The sequence below is a fragment of the Stegodyphus dumicola genome, chromosome 8 (assembly GCF_044657685.1).
Source record: "Stegodyphus dumicola isolate Sdum_Otavi_A_Nest chromosome 8, ASM4465768v1".
Lineage (NCBI taxonomy): Eukaryota > Metazoa > Arthropoda > Arachnida > Araneae > Eresidae > Stegodyphus > Stegodyphus dumicola.
This window is the reverse complement of record NC_140775.1, coordinates 107,102,048-107,125,143: the sequence shown is the minus strand read 5'-3', so window position 1 is coordinate 107,125,143 and position 23,096 is coordinate 107,102,048. Positions and strand designations below refer to the sequence as shown.

General features: G+C 32.1%; 1 protein-coding gene across 1 annotated transcript; it reads right to left on the bottom strand.

The window, feature by feature from the left end:
• Positions 1-1,400: 1,400 nt before the first annotated feature.
• On the bottom strand, positions 1,401-22,120 carry LOC118203950 (uncharacterized). Its single transcript, XM_035376260.2, has 3 exons — positions 21,993-22,120; positions 15,436-15,697; positions 1,401-4,773 (listed from the first exon to the last, which is right to left on the bottom strand). Exons 1-3 carry the CDS (start codon positions 22,038-22,040, stop codon positions 2,774-2,776), a joined length of 2,310 nt encoding a protein of 769 aa, XP_035232151.1. The 5' UTR covers positions 22,041-22,120; the 3' UTR covers positions 1,401-2,773.
• Positions 22,121-23,096: the final 976 nt, after the last annotated feature.

The window sequence follows — 23,096 nt, the reverse complement described above, 5'->3', positions numbered from 1 at the left end:
ACTTGCCGCTGTATTTGTTGCACTATGATTTACTTTTGAATTTAGTTGTTACATTATCTTTTACGTTCCTCACCACAAGTAGTTGGTGAATGTGTAAGCATATAAGTTCGTGAACTAGTATGTTCAACAAAAGGGTCTCTTAGACCCTTCCCCTGTTGTATTCGCCTTCGAATCTTCGCAAGAAGTCGCAACTTTTAAATAAATTTAGTTACAGTGTATGCTAGGAAAGAAGACTAGATTTTATAATATGGCGAGTCAAAAGTCCTCTCGAAAAGTTGTGGTAGAGGAAGACTTTTGGACCCGCCTCCCTGGGATGCTGTCCTTCAAAATTGCGGCAGGACTGAGCGCCGCCTGAGATAACCACTGACCTGACTTTGTTGTAAAAGTCATGCAGTGTTAAGTCATCCTGGCAGAAGGGAAAATTTCCTCCGCGTAAAAATATACATATAAATATTACATGGGCATACAAGGCCTGTGTATAAGCATAGATATGTTGATTACAATCATTGTCTTGTACAAGTTACATATGATAGATACATAAAATCATGACAGCTATGTGTGCATTTAAACATTATATGAATTCATATTTACAATACTTTTACTGAGATAATCAAAATTAAACTTTTAATTCATTTACACATTGACTGGATTTTCAATATCATTTAAACTGCTTTACAATATTATTTTTATCAAGTACATACAATCTGGATAGTAATATGCTTACATTACAATAGTTTTGCTCTTACAGTCCTGTTATTATTCTACAGGGTGAGCTATTTTCCTAGTGTTGATATTCAGTTGTTGTAGTATTTTGAATTGCTATTAAAATTATGCTGCGAAGATACAATTCTCAAGAGAGGGGGAGAATTTCTTAGTATCTTGCTGAGCAAAGCCTGATTACCTCCTCTATTTTAGTTTTCGTCTGCTTGTTGCCGCGGGTATTCTCAGCCCATTGCGGCCAGTACGCGGCAACAAGCAGACGAAAACTAACAGTGACCAAGGCTCTTGCCAAAGACAGGCGCAATCTCCTTGCCACGTCTAATTTTGGGGGCTTGCTGTGATCACAGACAAGCCAAGTTAGTTAATAAAGCTGATCAATTTGATACTAAATTGTGCATTATGCTTCCTATTCTGACATTTTTCCAATATATCACTATTTTATTTTTAGCATCTGGGTTATTTTTGTCCAAGAAATACGTTGGTAACTATGCATCAGTTTATCGAGCAAAGAAAGATTTCCAGAGACTTATTTTTAGAAAAATGATATAAATGATTTTGCTTATGTTAACAATAATTCATTGATACTGCTAGAGACTACGTTCATTAAACAAATATTCTTTTTATTCTCTTCTTCAATCATCTTTTGACAAGCTCTTTTTTTTTATATAACGATCGCATTACCAAAATAAATTATGTAAATTTCAGTAGAATTAGGATATTGATGCTATTTTCTAAAATCTTTTCTACTATGAACCAAGATTTTTGAAAATGTGTCTCTCTGTCGATGAAAATTAATTCATTTGCGGAACTAATAAATGTTATTCTAACAAAAGCTGAATGCTAAATTAAAAAAAATTACAATCTCAGGAATGAAACATGTAGTAATATTTGATGTACCAGCTATTTTTAAAAGAAAATTAGAAAATTTGTATTTATCAGCGTAATCACAGATTTGGAAATATGCCTTGGTATATTGAGACGGAACTTAAAAGTTTTAAAGTCAGATTATAAGTTTCAACAAGGAAATAATTCCTAAACTATCAGAAACAGTAAAACTGTAGCTCCTTATCCAAACGCAACTTGATACACCAGCAGACTTCAGACATTAACGGTGCTGAAAAATCAGGTCATCTTTTTTTTTTGTCGCAGAAAACTTAAATAGATTTTTTTTTAATTTTTCTGATCTAATGGCCTCTTTTTTAAATATTTCCTATTCCCTTTCTTAAAGGCCTTCAGTGATGTAACGTGATGCCTCCTACACCAAGAAATGAAGAAACGCCATATGCGGCATTGTTTCGCGTATAACTGCATATCTCAGCAATTTTTTATCAGCCTTTGTATTAATCTGTATTGTATATGTATTAATCATTTTATTGTATCAGTCGTTGTATTAATATGTATCGTATTTGCATTAATCTTTTTATTGTATCAGCCTTTGTATTACTGCCTTAGCCTTAAAAGTATTTAAGGATAAATTCTTTTGAAACATGCAATGATGTCACTGATGATGCAGTTTTCAACGTATGAATAGCGTTCTGAGTTTCAGTAAGTGCAGAGGCCCTTATTGTGAAACTTCTGATTTATTTGTATCGGCAAAGACTACAACACTACAAGTGTCGAGATGGAGAGTTATTCTGTTAAGATGGGTCTGCGTGTCACTGTTTGGGAAGAATGCATCTCAAGAAAATACAATTAGAGAAAACGCGTTAAAAGGTACTAGTTGTAACTCATTTGAAAAATAACTTAGATGTCGAAAGTGCGAGCAAATTCTGCTACAGTCTTTCATATGAAAATGCAGTATTTCTGTATGAATTGCAATGAAAAATCACATATTTTGAATTGCGCGTGACACTTACCTAAACTGCTGTATGTTCTTTGGTTTATGTGATAAAACATTCAAAGACAAAGATTTTTAGTTAAATTCTGTATAAATTTATTTAAAGTCTTGGTGATTTAAAACGCCTTAAAAACTAAATGAATAAAAAGTTTTGAATAAAAAGCAGATAAACGAAAGTTCTAAATGTATTCTATAACGAAGATTTTTCTTAACTGATTATTTTTCAGTTTTAATAAATTTCTTTTGGCGTGGAGTTGAACGTAATCTATTCAACTGATCCAAATTTTGCATATATTTCAAAGCGTCACCTAGTGATGATATTAAACCAAATGGTTTCTTAGGTTGGTTAAATATTACACCAGATGGAACATCAGCCAATTCATCGAGTTCTAATTTAAGTTTATTAGCAAAATTTGCATGCGAAGATATTCCAGAATAATGTTCTGTTACTGATTCGGATACTCCGTTAATATTGGGTTTTCCATATTCAGCTCTGAGTCTGTTACTCTTTAAAGGATTAGCAGCAGCACGTTTTCCTTCAGGAAACGTTTCTATGCTAGGACTTAAAACTGGTACTTTCGGCAGACTGGCAGATTTCACACGTGGTGATGGTAATTTACTCCCCTTAGGTAACATTCGAAGATGTTTTAAAGCTTCGGCAAGGGAGGATTTTATATCCATTTGACTTCTTGTAATCACAGGCTGCTTAGTTGTGGGACTTTCCTCTAACTTTGTGCTAGTCATATACTGAATGGGAATTGGAATTATTACACCATCTGGTGTTACAATCGAATTAAACTTTCCAGTTTCAAGCTGGGCTGTTATCTCAAACTCGTTGGTTGACGAGGTAGTTTTCGGAACAACTTGTACTTTACTCTTTATATTCTCCGAACTGGGAGAATTAATGCTCAGTTTAGGTAATTTAATGGATTTTTTGCGAGAAGTAGGTAGTTTACTACTGTTATCGAGAACCTGCAAGTGCTTCAAAGCTTCAGCCAAAGAAGACTTCATATCAATAGGAATTTTGGGTAGATGAGTGGTAACAGTTGTTGAAGTTTGCTTTAAAAACGCATTAGGCCTTTCTTCACTTTTGAACATAGATTCACGATGTTCACTCATGGAACTAAGATTAGGAATATCGAGATTAAAAGTGCTTAATGACAGATTATCTCGATTCATACTTTGACTAGAAAACTGAGCAACAGCGATCAATTCGTCTTTGATGCTTGTAGCAGAAATAATAGGCGTTGTAGCTGGTGTATTTGCTTTATTCAATGTGGCGTATTTAATTTCTTTTGCTTTCAAAGTAGTCGTAGGTAAAATAGCTTGTTCTGACTCTGACTGAGCGAAATCGTGCTTCTGATTCTTCTCAGCTTGTTTTTCTTTCATAAATACTTCACTATCATTCTGAAGCATACCTTTAACAGCAGAGTGTATCGTTGCATCAGACGAATGGATGGAATTCTTAACTGCCTTATTTGGAGAAGTAATATTAAATATGTGTTTTTGTATAATTTGATCACTAACGAGTATATGATCCTTTCTGATAAACCCTTCTGTTCCATATATATTGCTGGTGATATTTTCGTTCTCTCTCACTCTCCTACTCGATTCCAAAACGCTAATTTTCGGGAATTGTTTGGCAGTATCCTCCACTTGTAATATAGTATGCAATGTAATTTCATTGGTAGGAGTTTCTATAAATACTGAACTTGAATCAGATAGATTAACAGATATGTTGTCGAATTTAATATCTATAATTTTGTTATTCAAATTGCTTTTATTAAGAGTTACAGAAGGTTCAAAATGACTAGGATTTTCTTTTTGAGTTTTACTACCATGTTCAACATCTGTTTCTTTATTCATTTTAAAATGCTGAGCTCCACTCGAAGCTGGATATCTACCACTAAGTAATGACTTCATAGTTGAAATACTATTCCATTTTCCATTTTCAGTAAAGACATTTAAATAAATAAGACCACTAACCACGCCCATAACTCCTATCAGGCAAAGGCAAATTATCGATACAATAATAGCGTAATAACAACGAGACATCCGTTTGGGGGAAAGGGAATCTGAGGATACAGATAAAAGTTTTGCTTCACGATCACCCAACAGATCTGAACGTTTAATCTTACTGGCAAAGAAAGGAGAATTACAAACGCTCTTGGCATTTCCAGAATCATGAACCAATTCTTCCTCCGTTGCTGAAATACCTGCATAAGCAAAAAAGAGAATTTATTAGTGCGATTCTGAAGATAAAATTACAAGTTTACACTAAAAACTAAAAATCATGTTAACTAATTGGACAAACAAATTAAGAAAAATGCATTTTAATTTAAAATAAAATAAAAGCATCATTTTGACTTTCGCAGATAAAACACCTTTAAATTCAGAACAAAAATTTTGTAGTATCTAATTCCATCACAATAAAATTGCTTTTACCTAAAAGTTCTGTTAAAATTCTACAGGATGCTCCAAAAATCTTGTTCCTTCCTATGTTCTTCGCCCATATTTATTTATATTTCACTTCATATGACAGATAAGAGTTGATAAGTTTGCTATATGCCTGATGCAACCTTATTTCTTACAGTGCGCTTCATTTAACATCTTAACTTGTTACACGAATAATTTGTTCCTTAGCTCCGAAAATAATCTTGTCGCGGACTATTGACTAACTTTATAGAACGCCTGCCTACTATGCTGTTAGTGTCGGTTAAGTTAGGTTATTTGAATGTGGCAGTAATGTTCTGCTACTGGGAAAAGTGAATGAAGAATAAGCACTAAATTCCTTCCTATAATAAATCTAAAAGAATGCTGAATTAATTGGAGATCAGGGGTGAAGTGGAATTGATTATTAACACAATTAGTTGCTTACCGAAAAATATTAATGATATTTCATCTAGCAACTTTCATCAGCACTTCATCATGAGTGCTTACCTAAGCAGTTCTATAAATACCGCTATAGATGCCTATTAATGAGGCCTTGTTTATTAATTCGAAATAGCAGTATTTTATCTTATTTTGTGTAACTTTTTCAAAGTTTACAGTTTCGAAATCAAAAAATCCTTCTTTGCGTTTCCTTCTCGAAAAACAGGCTAGAATTTTAGAGCATATTTTGTTGATTATTTCAATAATCTTTTTATCATTTTCTAAATAACAATTAAACCCATTTTAAAGTTCTACCTTTTCTTTTTTACCTTCTACAGATAAATGCTTTTTGTAATTTTGACAGCCTAACCAAAACGAGAACAAATTCGAGATGGATAATTTGGATAAGTTTTAAAATATAGACTAAACAAGAGTCTAATAATGTCGAAAAATTTATGAAAAGTTATGTATTTTGGTAAACTTCAACGAAGAGAACGAGTAATAGAATTTGCACATCTATGATTCATTCAATTGACCCCTGAGCCGGTTCTAGAGTTTGCAGTACTCTTAAAATGGACGAACATGTAAATAAATGTTCCGAGATTCATTACGGTATATCAATTATATGTAACTGCTTACACATTTTTATAATCATGCGTAATTAACTTGATTTGATATAGTGTGGTATTCTGTTGTAGTTACTTAGCAGAAAAATAAATATTGCCTGTTTGGTACTTTAATTATTACCAAATTTAAATTACCCCGTTTTTAAACGGGACCAAAATTATCAATAATTGTCATCGTATATCACAAACCGTCATCAAATGGCCAGCAGTTCTAACAATGATCATACAGTTCGCTCGTCGGGAGAATAATTTTTTTACAGTTCACGAATTAACATATCTGTCTTTCAAGAAATGTTAATTTTTTATTTAGCGAGAAGTGAGGAAAGTACCATGTCATTCTTTCAAGAAAGAAGCATTTTACCTCGCATTCGGATAGCCGAAAATGGACATGAAACTAAACTATACATCAGTGAAAGCATTAGGAGGTGTAATGGGAAAAAAAGCATATACGTTCTGACAGTGGTTCGAAAATACTATTTACAACAGCACTGCAATTTATTTGCTATTTTGCAGGACAAGTGACGCTGATTACGTATTATGAGAAGCAAATGAGTCTTTCCAAAAGTAGTATTGAACGGAACAATATCCGACAGGTTAGGTTAGGTTATTCAATTATGGCAAAGCCTCGAGGGCTATCTGCCTAAGGGGAGAGATGCCTTCGTGGAGGACTTTCTAAGGATAACTGGCTCGTATACACGTTACACATGGGGAAAAACACGAAAACACAAATGCAGCCAGCCCGTTCGCGGGATTCGAACCTCGGACCGAACTACCAGTGTTCAGCGACTTTACCGCTCGGCCGCTGGTGGGCCAATATCCGACAGGAGCATTCGCTTCTCCTAATCCCGTAATGAAATAAAGGAAAAGTGGCTCTAAAAAAACAGTTGTGGAGATAGTCGAAAGCATGTTCTTTAGGCGAAAAAGCAACGCTAGTAGAGTTCTTTCACAGTAGTGGATATTGACCCAGTTATAACAAGAAACTCTTGAACGCTCTCTCGCACAGGTTCCAAAGAAACGCACCAGTCCATTCATTTCGAAAATCAGACACGTAAAGCGGATCGGCAATTTAGTCAGACTGTTGGCGAGCATATACGAAACAAAGGAACTTAGAAAAGCAGTTTATAGTAATTTTTTATGTAAGAAGTATTTTATTTTGGTGAAATAATAAATGTTATTGATAATCAAAATATTGAAAGACTGCGGTTTCTCTAACAAGAAGAATTTTCCAAACTTGAATTCTCAGTTTTCCTCTAAAATATACTGGTTTGCAAAATTAATAGAATTTTCAAATTGTCTATTTTCTCGAAAAGTATTGAACCAAAGGGTACTAATTCTGCTGTTACTAAAATCTCCTATTCAATTTATCAATTTAATTTTGAAATTCTGTAAAACAAATTTGCTTGAAAACAAATCACGAACCACCCCACCCAAGGAGATTAACAGAACGAGAAGAAAAATGGATCAATAAAAACATTATTTGTAATTTTAAAACGAGTGACGTCCTTACTGATTACTTTAAAATTCCAATGAATAAATTTAGCAAATCTAATAATCCAGGAACTACTAGAAATATTTTAAGGAAATGCAACTTTCATGGCCAAATAGCTAGAAGAAAACCATTTTTCAGTAAAGCAAATTGAAATATTAGTGGCTCAAATAGTTGAAAATGCACCTAACTTTTACTTGATTAATCTAAATTTCAATATAAATATTTAACAATAGGACTTAAATTTTTGGATCCAAAGCGGTGTTGAGCTTTCTCCATACGATGCGACAGCCGTCACTGCCGAAAATGTTGAATTTACTTTCATCAGTGAATATAACTTCCAAAAGTTATTCAGCTTCAATTGATGCGTTTTTGCAAATTCCAGACGGTTTTTCTGAATTTTAAGCTGATGAATGATTCCTTTCTAGCATCCCTGCTTTTATATTCAGCTTGTCTAATTATATTTCGCAGTGTTACCGCACTTGCACTTCTGCCAATGATTTGAGAGTTTCTGCAGAGTATTAATATTGGTGTCTTTCAAAATTTATCTTTTGGCGGGCGATATCACTCAGAATACCTTTCCTTCCTCTTCCACTTTTATTTTCAATCAATCCATAATTTTTAAATTTTCCAGTGATTTTCTGGACACTCGCGTGACTTCTTCCAACAATTTTAGCTAAATCACGATAAGATTTTCCTTTTTTATATAATCCTAGTATGAATTTCCGGTACTATTCCGTTTTGAAGGCCGTAAAAAAATTGCGGCGAAAATGTATGCGCAAAAGCGCCAAATCTAGCAAACGCGCTCATTTAACAGCGGGCTAAATCTAGCGAACGCGCTGATTTCAGAATGCGTAAGTTTATATAGTTCTATATTTCTTTAGACGCCATTGAAATACTAGTTTAATTTTTAAATCCTTTTTTGATATCCTATGGATTTAACAATTTGGGAATTGCCCATGACGAAAAGTCGGCAAAAGAATTTTGGGTAAAGTGCAGAATCACCCACTGCTTGACGCGTTTTTAAGAATTGTACATACTCGGTATCCATGTGCACATCGACCTATTTTCACGTAAAAAAAAAAAAATCTTAGAATTGCACAAAAATGGCACTGCGCACACTCTTTATTTTATCTATGTACACATTGACCTATTTTCACTTAAAATGTAAAAGAAAATTGATAAAAATCCAATTGTAAAAAGCGGCAAACAAATAATTGAGCGATTCTGCACTTTACCGAGAATATTTTCAAAGAAAAGGCATCATTCATTATGGAAAATTACGTTCGAACAACCAGCAAGATGAAATTATGCTTTAGCGATAAGTCGGTAGCGAAATAGCGATGCAGGCATTCATTCAGTTACGTTTAGCAATTTTTATATAGATTATAATAATGATCTGAAATATTTATTTACTTTTATGCTTCCATTCAGTCATGTTTAGCCTTTTTCATATAAATTATAATAAAAAAGTATTATATGAAATTAACCTTTCTCTAAATTAAAACATCAATCTTAGATAGTTATTTACTATTATACTTCCTTTCTTGTCTCAATTATTTTTGGCAGCATCGGCATGAACAATAGTTTGGTGATTTTTTATGGCCCTCGAAACCGAATAGTACCGAATTTCCTTACATCAATACTGGTTTCTCTTCAAGGAGACATATTAAGTTCATATAACAAACTTTATTACAAAAGTGAAAAGGTTTAAGATACAATTTATGCAACATTAGATTAAAACAGAATCCATGTAAAAAAATATGGTGGTAGTTAAAAAATTTTTATTGGTGTATTCTTAATTTTTTGAGGCAAAAATCTGCATATGCTTATTTAAAATATTTCTGAATTTTTTCATTTTAGGATTTTTCGTTGTTTGTTCTTTATTTTTACTATTCAAATTAAATTAAATCAATTGTTATGTGTCAATTAAATCAATTCTTATGTGTAAAAATAAAAACATGTTTCTGCTTCTCGGTAATGTGTTATTTATATTGAAAGTTAGATTTATTTTAAAAAGTAAGGTGTATTCTCAATTGTTTGAGCCACTGTATATGACTATAATTTACTAAGACCTGTATTATTAAAAAGCCTCAAAATTTTGAAATTCGAATATATTTATTGGCTAAAGTAAATGTTTTGGGAGTGATTAAAAGCAAACACAGTGGCGAAAACCCAATACTGCGGAGGGGGAATTGAAGCATCTTACGCCTTTAGTTAAAATACGGTGGAGGTAACCAGATGGTTTTGGGCTAACAAAGCTTACAGAATTTAAATTCTACATTTTATAGATGGCAAAATTAATGATTTTATGTATTTTAATATTTTAAAACAAAATTTGTAGTCCAGTTAAAAAATGGGCACATTATCGCATTAAAAATTTAGCAAGACAATGGATCCGAAGCATAACGCTCAAATTTGGGAATTGTTAACTTCACATGCTGTTCTTACGTAATCTAAACGCTCGTGTTCAATCCAAACTTCATTCCTATTAAGGGAATATTGGGATCATTTGGAAGACAAAATGAATAAATCTAGAACTTCCAATGTGCTTGGATCGAAACTCACCAATTCGAGATAATAGAAACAAATCTCAAACAGAATTTTATGAAATATTTATTTGGAAGACTCAGCAATTTATGAAAAGGAAAGGAATCCCAATAAATTATTAGAGAAAATTGCAGTCTTTTAATATGCGTGTGTGCTGTAGGGATTTGGACCCTAACTTTCTTATATATATATATATATACGAAAAGTGCAAAATTTAACATTTATTTACCCTTATTTTCAATTAATAGTTCGCTTTCGTTTGGCTCTAAAATATGGGATGTAAGAAAATAATTTCGTTTAAATTAAATATCTAATTATTCTTGAAAAAAATATCTGAAAGCTTTTTCTGCCTCAATATTTTTTTTATTCACTGTATATACTATGAATCAGCACAACAATTACACAACAGTAAAAAAAAAAAAAAAAAAAAAAAAAAAAAAACCCATTAGCTTCTAATGCCTTATTAGATAATCAGAAAAAAGTGATATAAACAGAGGTTTTGATTACTAGTGGTAAATTTTTAGATGCAATTTTAAAATTTCGTGAAATTTGCAAAACAACCCACCATCGCCAATTACTGTAGATTTGTATATCCTATTTATATTGATTTAGCAATTTTTGTATTATGTACTTATAAATGGAAATTTTTTTTTTTTTTTTTTTTTTTTTTTTTTTTGTTGTTGTTGTTGTTGTTGTTCAGCTTCCAATAGTTTTTTCAACGTTTTTATCGTAGGTGAATAGGATTCCCAATAAATAATTCCTAAACAATTCTCTATCCGCTAAATGATTTCTGCTGGTCAAGAAGAAAATTGCTATGTGAAATAATATCGGGGTTTAATAATAGTTTGCTTGTAATAATTTCTAGCATCTTCTATATGGTGCAAATAGTATAAATATATTTCAGTTATAAAAACCACAAAGCATACTTATGCATGCGAACGCCGCAAGTTTTTAAGTTTATTCAAAGATTTCTGGACCTATCAGCGGCCGAGCGATTAGCCGCCGAACACTGGTAGTTCGACCCGAGTTCAATTCCAGACGAACGGCCTGGCCGCATAGGCATTTTTGTAAATTTTTCCCATGTGTAACATGAATACGAGCCAGTTTCCCTGTTCTCCGCGGAGACTTCCCTCCCATTAGGCAGACAGTTATCATGTGCTTTGCCATAATCAGATAAATCTTTTGTTTGGCATTATAGCTCTGTAGTTTTCTTTCCCTTCGTGACACTTTTTCAAACTTGTATAATAAATTTAGTGACAAGTTTCATTATTTTCGGGAAAATTCCGATCTATTCCATTCCTCCTTTCAGTTACAAACCAGCTGAAGAAACTCAGATAGCCTCTGTCGACTATCACGCATACTTCTTTCTGCTGCTAGCCGTTAGCAGGCTTGCCTGAATGTTTATCGGTATACTGCAATGTGAGCTAAACTTTCAGTTCACGCTGGGTAGTGTTTTTCATTTGATCCCCAGGCTTACAAGTGCTGTAATGTTCGAGCGAGTGAAAATAAACAAAAAGAAATACAAATCAACATGACAATGAAAATGAAACTTCACGTCTTAAGACACTGGACAAAGAAAACAGTTTTTATGAAATCTATATGGATTTAGGTGTGGACGAAATATTGAGTTATGAATAACCCATCCCTTCTTTCGTAAAATCGACATTTTCAATAACTTGTCACCCTATCAGTTTACATTAGGTAGAGTTTCGCAAACTCTACCTACTGTATATATTTCTACACAAGTAGAATCACATATTTTTTTCAAACAAATTGGGAGCTTAAATTTGGAGGACTTCCTTTGTCGATAGTGGAATAAAAAGCAATGAGGCATAGATCGCCATCATCGTGAACCTTACTTACGTACCCATGGACTAAGTCTTTTTGACAATAAAATGCCTTTGATGGTATATTAGAAACAACTGCGAAAATATGCCAAACACAAACTACAAGCGCAAGGTAAACACGAGTATGGTGATAATCCAAGGGCCATTTAAATAACGGAGGTAGCAATATTTGAAGTCGGTTTGTTTGATGATGGCAAAGAACTCGAGGGTTATCTGCCTAAGGAAAGGAAGGACCTTTGTGGAGGCCTTTCTAAAAGAAACTGACTCGTTTCTACGTAACACATGGGGGGAGCTACGAAAACGCTCATGCAGTCAGCCCGTTCACCTGGAATCGAACCCTAGCCATACTACCAGTGTTTAGTGGACTTTTCCGCTTGGCCACTGGTGCGCAGTAAACATAAGGATATGTCTTACGTTTAGAAAAAATTTTCCTCGCTTGAAATATCGTATTTGCTTATGTATTTTTACTCAGACAATTATTTGGCCCTTGCTATATTTTAATGGAAAATACCAAATATTTATTTACATAAAATATATTTTATTAATTTGAATATTATTCAGGAGTGCAGATTCAGGTAGCCAACCTATTACAGTTTCAATATTCACTTTAAATATGCAGAACTGAATACCAATTTGTAGAATAAAAACACCCATATTGGCTATCTCGGTGAAAACTATCTATACCTGGAACTGTCGGGTCCTGCCGATCCATAAATAAAACTAATTTCTGTGAATATATTTATCAGATAAATTTTCCATAGTTTGATTGGTTGACTAACTATTGTAAAAGTCTCGAAAGTTACTTATAACACAAAAGTAGAAAATTGCTTTCATGGAGAACTTCCTAAGAGATACAAACTGGTATTTACGCTTGTCACGTATGATTAAAGCGCGAAAATTTTTCACCGAGAATAAATTCAACAAAGAAAGTGTTCCGACCTTAAACTTTAAAATTTTTCTGAAAAAAAAAAAAAAAAAAAAAAAAAAAAATCTACTCATTTAGAAAGACATAATAAAAGAATTAGCTGTTAATATTATAGGTAAAGAGTTAAAATATTATTTAAAAAATAACGAGATTTGGCAATACAGAGCTATTTGGCAACATCGAAAAATTAAGTTTTGAAAACTTCTAAAATCGCTACTAGGATCGAATTTTGCAATAAAACTATAAAATAATGAAGGAAGAGAGATATACAAGGTGAAAAGATGTATTTCAGTTGTCAAGATATAGTAATTTAATATGAAAAGTTAAACAGATCTGAGGAAAATCTGTTCTTTGAAAAATTTCAGACGTTTTATAAATCATTTTGCTGCGAAAAGTTCTCCATACTATTGCGATTTTAGGGCTATATAGACAGCACACACTTTACATGCTAATCAATCAAGTTTTGCACCCCTCCTGCAACCTAATTAGGGCGACAACTCGTGATCATGGTCTGTATTATTAGGTGGGAAGGCAGGACATTGCCATGCACATAACTTTTTTACACCGACTGCTGATTAAATGTGTAGCACATATGAGGCGCAGTAACTAATGATTGCAGCAGTATGTATTTTACACCAGCTGCAGTTATGAAAATAAATCGAATTATAAGTTTCAGAAAGGCAAGACTAGCTACAGCTGAGCAATAAAACCGCTGATCAAATATAGTTCGAAGTGGGTTCACGTCTCAGTGAATGAATTGCCTAAAAAAAACTTTTCGTAGTTTTCTTCATAAGTAACATGTATGCAAGTCATTTAATTTGAAATATATTTTTTTTAAGTAAATTTTTTCTACTATCTTTGAGCTCTTTCCTTCAGTAATAAAAATAATGTCAATTTTTTATCTGCCTAAATTTAATTTGGGCACATTGCAAGCCACAGTTTTGTTTCGTCTTCTGTTAAGCAATAATTTTATCATTTTTTTTCCCGTATAATCCCATAATATATGATTAAGAATTTGGTTTCCTTTTTTCAGATTTACCTATTTGACGAAATACCCGTAAATTCCTTATCCCTGTGTTATCTAATTCATTTTCAAAATTGATGAGGCGAGGAATTTTGTATTAATTTCATTCGTAACTTCTCTTGAATTTTTAAATTTCAGAAATCAGATTTCTCAATTAAATCGCTCTTCGATTTAATTTCAAATACCAGATCGCATAATTTGAAACAATATCCAAACCTCATTGAACGCATATATACCTTCAAATAAAGACACGGCTTAGAATTAAAGTTCTAATCAACGTCCCCTTAATTTTTAGACTTTAAGAATAAACTTCACTGATGGTTAAAAAAATTTCACTTGCACCTTAACCCCTCCCTCCTCCGAAAAAAAAGAAAAAGTCTTTACAAAATATTGACAGTACTGAGAGTTTAATGTCAAGTAGATGTACATCATGCAATAAATAAAGCATAAAATTTTGATAATTTAGACTTCATTTGATTAAGACCCTATGATTTGATTATAAAGACTTTGATTCAAAGGACAGAGCGCAATGAGAGCGAAATTTATGCGAATATTTTCTTCACAAAAACCGGACGAAAAGAATTCTTAAAGCTCGGTAAATTTCTACAGAAAATTTGCCTTTGGTAACCAAGAACAGTTTATTTTATTTCATTTACAGGAATTTAACTGTTAACACTAATTTAATAGCTTTTTTTTTTTTTTTTAAGGCGAGGATTTCATTGCATTTTTTCTCAAATCGGTTTATGTAAGTAAATCAGTTTATGTAAGTACAAGTAACAATTTCACCGAAAGACTAAGGAAGCGTTTTCGGTAAAAATTGAAATTATTAAAAATAAAGCAATTCACAAAATAGCTACAACAGTCCTCATTTAGGAGTAAATAACGTTATAAAATTGACTGCTAAATCAGTATTTAATGGAAATGAAAATTTACAAATTATAGTTGGCAATCCATCGTTTTTAAGGCTTTCATGAAATTTTAAACTTTCGTTGAAAAGTAATATATATTGAGAGAACCTGAGAGCTCAAGGTGGGAAGACACTTCTTGTAAGGTGAATTACCCTGTGATTTTAGCCTCCTGATTGGACCCAATTGATTAACAATTTCCTTTTTAAGGTACAGCTGTCCTTTAGCATATTACAGGAAGTAAAATTCGTATATTTCTCATGTTGATCAAATCATTAGGTAAAATTTTTAAAAAATACTGCTGAAATGATACTAAGATCTCGCTAATAACTATTATTACGTCCATGTTTTATTTAAGCCCATAAATACTTTTTATGGTTTATTAATATCAGTTTTGTTCTTTTATTGATGATAGGCTTTCCATTACTATTCCACTGCCCATCAAATAGAAGCCTGTTCCTCGAAATGTGTTTTGAATCTCTGAAATTTTAATGAGAAATATAATTTAGCATCTGTTAGAAAAACGAGGTGAAAACTGTTTGGTAGGTGAACGTATCGGAAGCATCATTTGAAACAGCTATACTTACTTTTACCTCTTCCTATATAATAGAGATTTGTGTTGAAACATTGAAAATTTTACTTACATTTGTCATTTTTGTAAAGCACTGGTGATGACGATTCCTTTTTAGTAACAGCATTTTCTGAGGAAGCAGGTGTGTTCTGTTTGCCTTTTGACATTGATTGTGATGACAAATCTGCTGCTGATCCTTTCTCAGTTGATGTACAGGCCTGATGAATGCTATCCATGCTAGATGTTCGAGACAGTGACCTTCTCTTTTCTTCACTATTTCTAGCAATTTCCATCAAAGTACACCGGCGGGTCAGGTGGGAAAGCACAGAATTTTGCTAGCTCGAAAAATAGAAGCTTTAAGAGTTATTGATATTTATAAAAATGCTGCAAAAATAATCTGTAAAATATCTTGGTATTTTTTATGTCACAGTTATATAGTTATGCTGTACATAGTTATGCATAGTATGTATGTTAACTGGGATAAAACTAGCCATAAATACGACTATGGAAGTATATATATATTTCTTATTATTCAACAACTTGGGGACCAGAAGATAAAAATTTTGTCAAAAGCAAATTGCTCCCTGAAATGGGTTGTACAGAAAACTCTCGAAATACAAGGTTAACTAAAAACCGCGGTTACTCCGAGGACAGTTAAGACGATACACTTAAAAGGAATAACTTACGTTATAATTCATAAAAAACACTTTTTTTACACAGTTTTATCTGAAGCGTTAAGTTTATTTGGTTCCGTTTATAAAATCGGTTTTCATAACAAAAAGAACATATTGCAAACAACGGAAGAACAAACATCATTGGAAATAAAAGAATTAATTACTTATTAAATAATACTAATAAACTCCTTGTAATAGAGTTAAAAACGGCTAAGCCGTTTAAATAAAAAAATGCGGCCTTTTATCTAAAAGATTTAAAGAGTATGAGATTCAATTCCAGTAAAAAAATTATGCTATAATTTTTTCTATTGTACAGTGTTTATACATATCGGATTATGTACAAATGAATTGCATATTGTTGTGAGTAAAAAGAACTTCCAAACGCTACGATATTTGATAGGACTGCTGTTATCTCTTGCATTTTTTTTCCTTTTTTATTATTATTACTTTCTATGAACACTTAACTTTACATTGATAATTTATGATGGTAATTCTTCCATAGTTTCGGAACAAACTACTTTTGTTTTAATAAGCTTCGACTGATCCGCTATAATCGTCAGTTGACAATAAATACAATATGCGAATCTCTGTAAATAACGCTAAGTATATCACTAGTAAACCCATGCAAACAACAGGCAAAACAATAAAATAAACAAAAGCTTCCTTTTGAATTCGAAAAACAGGATGAAATAGATCTAGAAGACTGATTATCAGACATACGTCCATATTTTAGTTATAAATAACAGGAATTTGGAAGTAATTCGACAGTAGTTGAAAGTTGACAGTAAGGAGCATATAATTTCATGTCGATGTGTACAAAGATTCGAGAATCGGTGACTGGCTGGTTGTGGATATATTTAATTATGGCGAAGGATATCTGATGAAAGAGTAATGTCCTCATGGAGGACTTTTAAACGAAAGTGGCTTGTGTTCACATAATAAATGGAGTAAATCCTGTGCAAGTTAAGCCATTCGTCCAAAAATAGAAACCGGACGTAGAACCAGTATTTAGGAATTTTAGCTCCGTGGTAGAGCTCAAGAATCAGGGAACGGTTTGCGAATTCAGCAAATTAATTTCATTTAAAATAACGTTAAAAATATAGTAATTGCATTTTCAAATAACGTGTCAAAACTAAGCAAAACTGACTAAACAAAAGGAATAGATAACTGAATAAAATGAAAAAATTAAAGCTGAATTACCTAATAAAAATATGTCAGAATCTACATGAAAATATTGCACAACTCTTTGTCCTTTAGCAAATGCGAGAAAAATTTTAGTAGGAAGTTGGCTTAACTAATCTAAATTTTAAAATTAAGCCCTTAATTACACAATTTTCAAAATATGTATTTTAATAAGCCATGGAGATTAACGAAATTTTGGCTCAACAATGATACGTTTAATGCATCCCTCTCATTTTAAGAATGTTTACATAAAATTTGCTCCAGAATGATAGGTATCACTGCTAAGCCTAATTTTGTTTATCCGCGAGTGGTTGGTAGGTTATGTGTTACAGAATTTCTTCTAATATTTCTTAAAGAACTGGGGAACTCCTTATATACTATGTGCATTGTCTTGCGTTTTCATAATGAAATTTAATAAATTTTAGTTTAAAACCTGTTTGCGGATTCCCGACTATAAGATGACTGATCCACAAGGGTCTGTAATCTAAAGTTAATAATTAAAAGCCTATACGGAAGAAATCCGTAAAAGAATACAAAGGAAGCAGATTGTTTATAATTTGCAATTAAGAAATTTGGCACTTACGTAATGTAGCCACTACTTTGGCGCAGTGGGCGAATTTTACGGAAGGAAAAGAACAATTATTTTTATTGTAAAAAATATTATATATTATTTACATGCATATTTTATGTTTCCATTATATATTTATCCCCCAAAAAAACAGTAAACCTAGTTACAAATGGGTTTTTGTTGTGGTGGAAATTTCGTAGCTATCGCTTTAGAAAAGATTTGAACCATTATTCCTCTAGGTATATTGTGGCAAAATACGGCATTCTCTCAAAAATTTCACCTCTTTTCCTTTTATTATAGAAAATTTCACAAGCACCAATTTTAAAATCGGGTTAAAGACAAAAAAAAAAAAAAAAAAATAATTATTATTTTTCTATAGCCGTTGGTGCTTAAAATGGCGATGTTGAAAATTGAATTTTTATTGTGCTTATGGTCACCTGAATAACTGTTATACGCGTATTGACAAAGTTGGGCGTAATCTGAAACTTTGGCGACTTCCACTAAGTGGCTGAGCCCCTAATGTGCAAGTATCAGAAATTTATTTAGTTGTTTTCGGTAATGCATACGAAGGGAAGGGCGTTTTCATAGGACATTGATAATTTTTTTCTAAAGGACATTGGATTTAATTGAATTGTTTAAATTAGGGAAAACTAAGCAATGCTATCTGCCAAAGTTCCTACATAGTTTTGACGTATGCACTTTCCGAAGATAAAATTAGCATCTCTTGCTTCTTTTTTCTTGTCACAAACTTCTAGAGAGAACCTTCTCCTCGATTATTATAAACCTACCTCAAAACCGCAAAATTTAGACACAAACATTAATGTCTTGTTTGGTTTGGTTTATATGATTGAGGCACAGCCTCAAGGACTATCTGCCTAAAGAGAGGGATGCATTCGTGGAGGACTTTCTAAGGCAACTGACTTGTATACACGTTACACATGAGGGAAACCATGAAAACGCCTATGCAGCCAGCCCGTTCACGCGATTCGAGCCTCGGACCGAACTGCCAGTGTTCAGCGGTTTTACCGCTCGACCGCTGGAGGGCAATGCCTTACTTTGATTGGAATCCTGACCCAACGGCACAGAAATCCATCACTCTGCGCAAACTACCATTACACTCAGAGTCATCATGCCATCCTCCCTAAGGTAAAGTGACTATCACTCACGCTACACATAGCGAAAACCATGAAAACTCCCACTCCCTTTCGCTGGAATTTTGAACTCAGGTTAAACTACTGGTGTTCAGCGATCTTATCATTAAGCCATTAATATTCCCAGCCAAATTGCTTATATAGCCAGCCTATTCTATAGTAATTAATTGAATGTAAAACGCAATTACAAGTATTCTTGCACTTTACTCATTAAGCCACTGGTGGGCCAGAAAGGAATATTTTTATGGAATAAAATTTATTACCCTAACGATCTCTTATTAAGGCAAGACTTTAAAGATGTGTTTTCAAAATCTAAAACAGTTTATAGACTTTCCATAGTGTACAAGAATGTATACTAATATCAACTGAACTGCTAAAAATAAACCTTCAGTATTTTGAAGTCTTCCTTTTTGAAAAATGCATTAACTTTGCATGGTTTTCGATATAAAATAATTTATCAAGTGCTAAACTTTTTTCTAGCATCTAGAATACGGAAACTTGGATTATGCGTGTATTTTATCGCCGCATTTTCTAAAGTCATATATGTGGTTCTTTCTTGATATCTTCCATGAGCACAAATTTTGTTTCCCTTGTTTGCCTAAATTATAAAAGAAAGACGCCAGCGCTATGAATTGGATTGAATTTGATAAAAGCAGACTAGAGCTGTCTATCTGATGGAAAGGATGCTTTCATGGAGGACCTTTTAAGGATAACTGTCTTTTATTCACATTTATTCCCCATTACACATGGGGAAATGCCTCTTAAGCCACCCCCGTTCACAAAGATTTCCATCTGGGTCGAGCTACTAGGTTTATTAGCTTTATTACCTCCCCCCGGCGGTTGGTAAACCTTAAGATTATCAAAGGCATCTGGAATGGGAAAACTAATTATACGGCAAGTATTTATCCTCAAACTATTTGAATTCAACATTGCTCGAGTTTTTTTATGTCCTTTTATACATATTTTATCCTGTTTGTTTCCCTGATTGAGGCTTTGTCTCGAAGAAGCCTTACGTAGCATCAAATTGGGAGTAACTATGCAGTTTTTACCACTTTTAGAAATACAACTTCTTCCGTAAGGGCGCTTCAGTGACATTTTCGTAATCTGTGTTGTTGAATGATAATAGATGAGATTTTACATTAGGGTCTTTAGACACTCGTTATTTATTAATTCTTGTTTGTAATTTAGGTGTTTAGTTTCTAAGCAATGCAACAGTAAAGGAGGTTTTAACTATTTGGAATCAGACTTTCTCTTACCAGATTACTAACTTCATCTAACTGGCTCCTTTGTAATGCCTGGCGCAAGCATCAAATCGGAGCCAATCTGTAGTAGTTTTAGTTCTGTGAGAAAATCTATTTTTTAACTTCTTATCCATTTTTATTTAGTTAAACCTTACATTCTATAAATTCAAAATTATAAAAACTAGTATAAAACAAAACTCTAAATTCAAATTTGATTATAATATAACTATAAAGAATGTTACATAATTCATTTGACTATTCACTCAATGTTAAAAATATTGGCTGCCGATCAGTTAAGACTCGCGATCGATTGAAAAGCGGGAAAGGAGTGGCTGTGAATAAGAAATGGAGCAATAGAAATATGTAGATAGTGCTTGTTATAATTAATTACATTGCTTTATTACACATTTTAGTAAGTATATTTAGTAAGTATATTTATTACACATTTTAGTATGACGCGATTCAATTCCTCGCAATTATTTCCCTTTATATTCAGTGACAAATTTAAACTTTCTGATCATTTCGTTCTTTTCTCAGTACTTATTGTAAAACTTTATTTTCAGCTATTACTGTTAATTTTCTTTTTTTTTTTTACTGTAATAATTTGTGTTCCGCCATTTTCACCCACAGAAGCACGCTTACCGTAAGTTGCGAACCATTGCTCTGAATAATAAAATAAATACTTTAAGCTTCAATTTCCAAATGGGTATTTCTTTCTGTAACTTTTAAACTCTTTATAATGGTAGATTTCATTAAAACATGATTTACATTTTATTGCGCTAAGAATCCGAAGAATCCGATATTACAATATTTGGCCCAAAACAAAATTCTTCCAGCGCAAAACCGATAATTATAAATTGATAATCCAGATGTACGATACATATTCATTTAATGTATTGCAGTCATTTACATCAAAATATAAATTCTTTTGGTAGCTAACTTTGCTCCATGCGAATTCATAAGCAAACCTTAAAAAAACAAGGAGAAATTAACTTATTCTTCTTATACGGAACAGATGGACAGAAAGAATCAGCATTACACGAATCGCGTTTATTCAACTTCATATAACCTAGGTAAAAAGATCATTTTAACGATATCATTACAGGCGATAGTAGGAAATCGTGTAATATGTCAGCACTTTCAAGTATAAAATTAAATGTTGCAATACATGCTAAAAAAACACGTGAAAGTTCAATTTCTCATAATACAAATACGTATTTATACAAATTTTTAATTTAAAATTTTATCACCAAGATAATGCTTTAGAATAAGGAAATAGTAAAAATAATTTCAAAACCATATCTTCGAATCAGTAAACCTTAAATTTCGAAAGTTATTTTCGCTTTGTATTTAAAAAAGCATTTCCAAACATACTTCGTTAACTACTTTACTATAACATACTAATTATTTTATTCGAATTTTTATTTATTTATTTATTTATTTATTTTACCTATAAGCCTGAACTATTTCCACGTCCTAATCTGCGACGCCGATTTCTTTCAAATATGCATTTTGCCGAATTCGTTTTAATCTAAATATCTAAACACGAATAAAAATATTAAAATAGTATCTAAATATAAAGAAAAAATAATACCTACGTAATATTTAAACAACAAGGATTTTTTTTTTCTTTTAACCCAAAATATTTTTCTCCGGAAAATTATCTTAACGATTATTTTCGGATAAAAATATTTCCTGTGAGAAATTTTTCTTAGGAACTTCCGTGATATTCATTCGTCTCTTTAACCAATACAAAACCAAAAAAGGGTCTAAAATATTTTATAAAAAGTTAATGAAAATTAACATTAATTTACCTCTGCTGAAATATTTTTGTTGTAATAGAATTTTTTCGTGTTCTCCATTCAGTTCCAAAGGCTCTCCATTCAGTTCAGTATCTTGGGCTAAACAGAAGAGGCGATACGTCAAACGTTTCCAACAATTTAACTGTTCTACTCTTGTTGCCATATCTCAGCATAATTCATTGGGAGAAAACAAACCACCAAATTTATTTAATTAAACTTAAGGAGATAATTTTTCCTCTTTCTGACTTATTTTACCCTCATATAATTTGGAAGGCTCGAACATCAAATATTATATATTTTCATTATCATTTATTTTTCTCTTTCCATTAGCATTTAGTTAATCCTTTTCGGAACACTCAAAATTTTAAGGGTATGCTGTGAACATAAAAAAGAAATTTGGGTGAAATTGAGAACTCTTTCCTTTCTATGGAAAAAAAAACATATTACCAGAAATTATTTCTATTTAAGACAATTATATGTGTTGACAGCAAATACATTTAATATACTTTTCCTTTTTTTCTTTTAAAGTAGTTGAGTTAAAAAGCTTTAACTTTTAAATAAAAGAGCCATTGGCAATTAAATACGAAAAAAAATTGTTTCAGCAAATAAGTGTGAAAATAAAAAAATACTATCAACTAATAATTAAAAACAATTTACTAAAAAATAATGCTTGAATAATGTTTTATTTGCAAAATTTAAATTAAAGAATTTTATCCCAGGGTTGTAGATTTCATAAATTTCGAATTTAGCATTCCGGTGGCATAAAACTCATGAAAACTATCCAGATGTGGTTATTTTTCGAAGCTTCAGAAACAATGTCTCACAAAAATGATCGGCCACTCTAATTTTTTTTAAATAATAGAAGAAAAACTTTGAAATTATAAAGACTATTTTCCCTTTGAATACATATTTTCTCAGCTCTCTCTTTATACTAAATAAATTTGAAAAAATAAAATAATAAATTTAAAATACAACGTTTTAGTCTAAAATCGAAAAACAAACAAAAAAAAAAAAAAAAAAGAAAGAAAGAAAAAAAAAGAAACTACATAATTATTCGGACATTTTCATAATTTTTAATTAAAATCATCTGCAATAAATAAAAAACGAAATTTTATG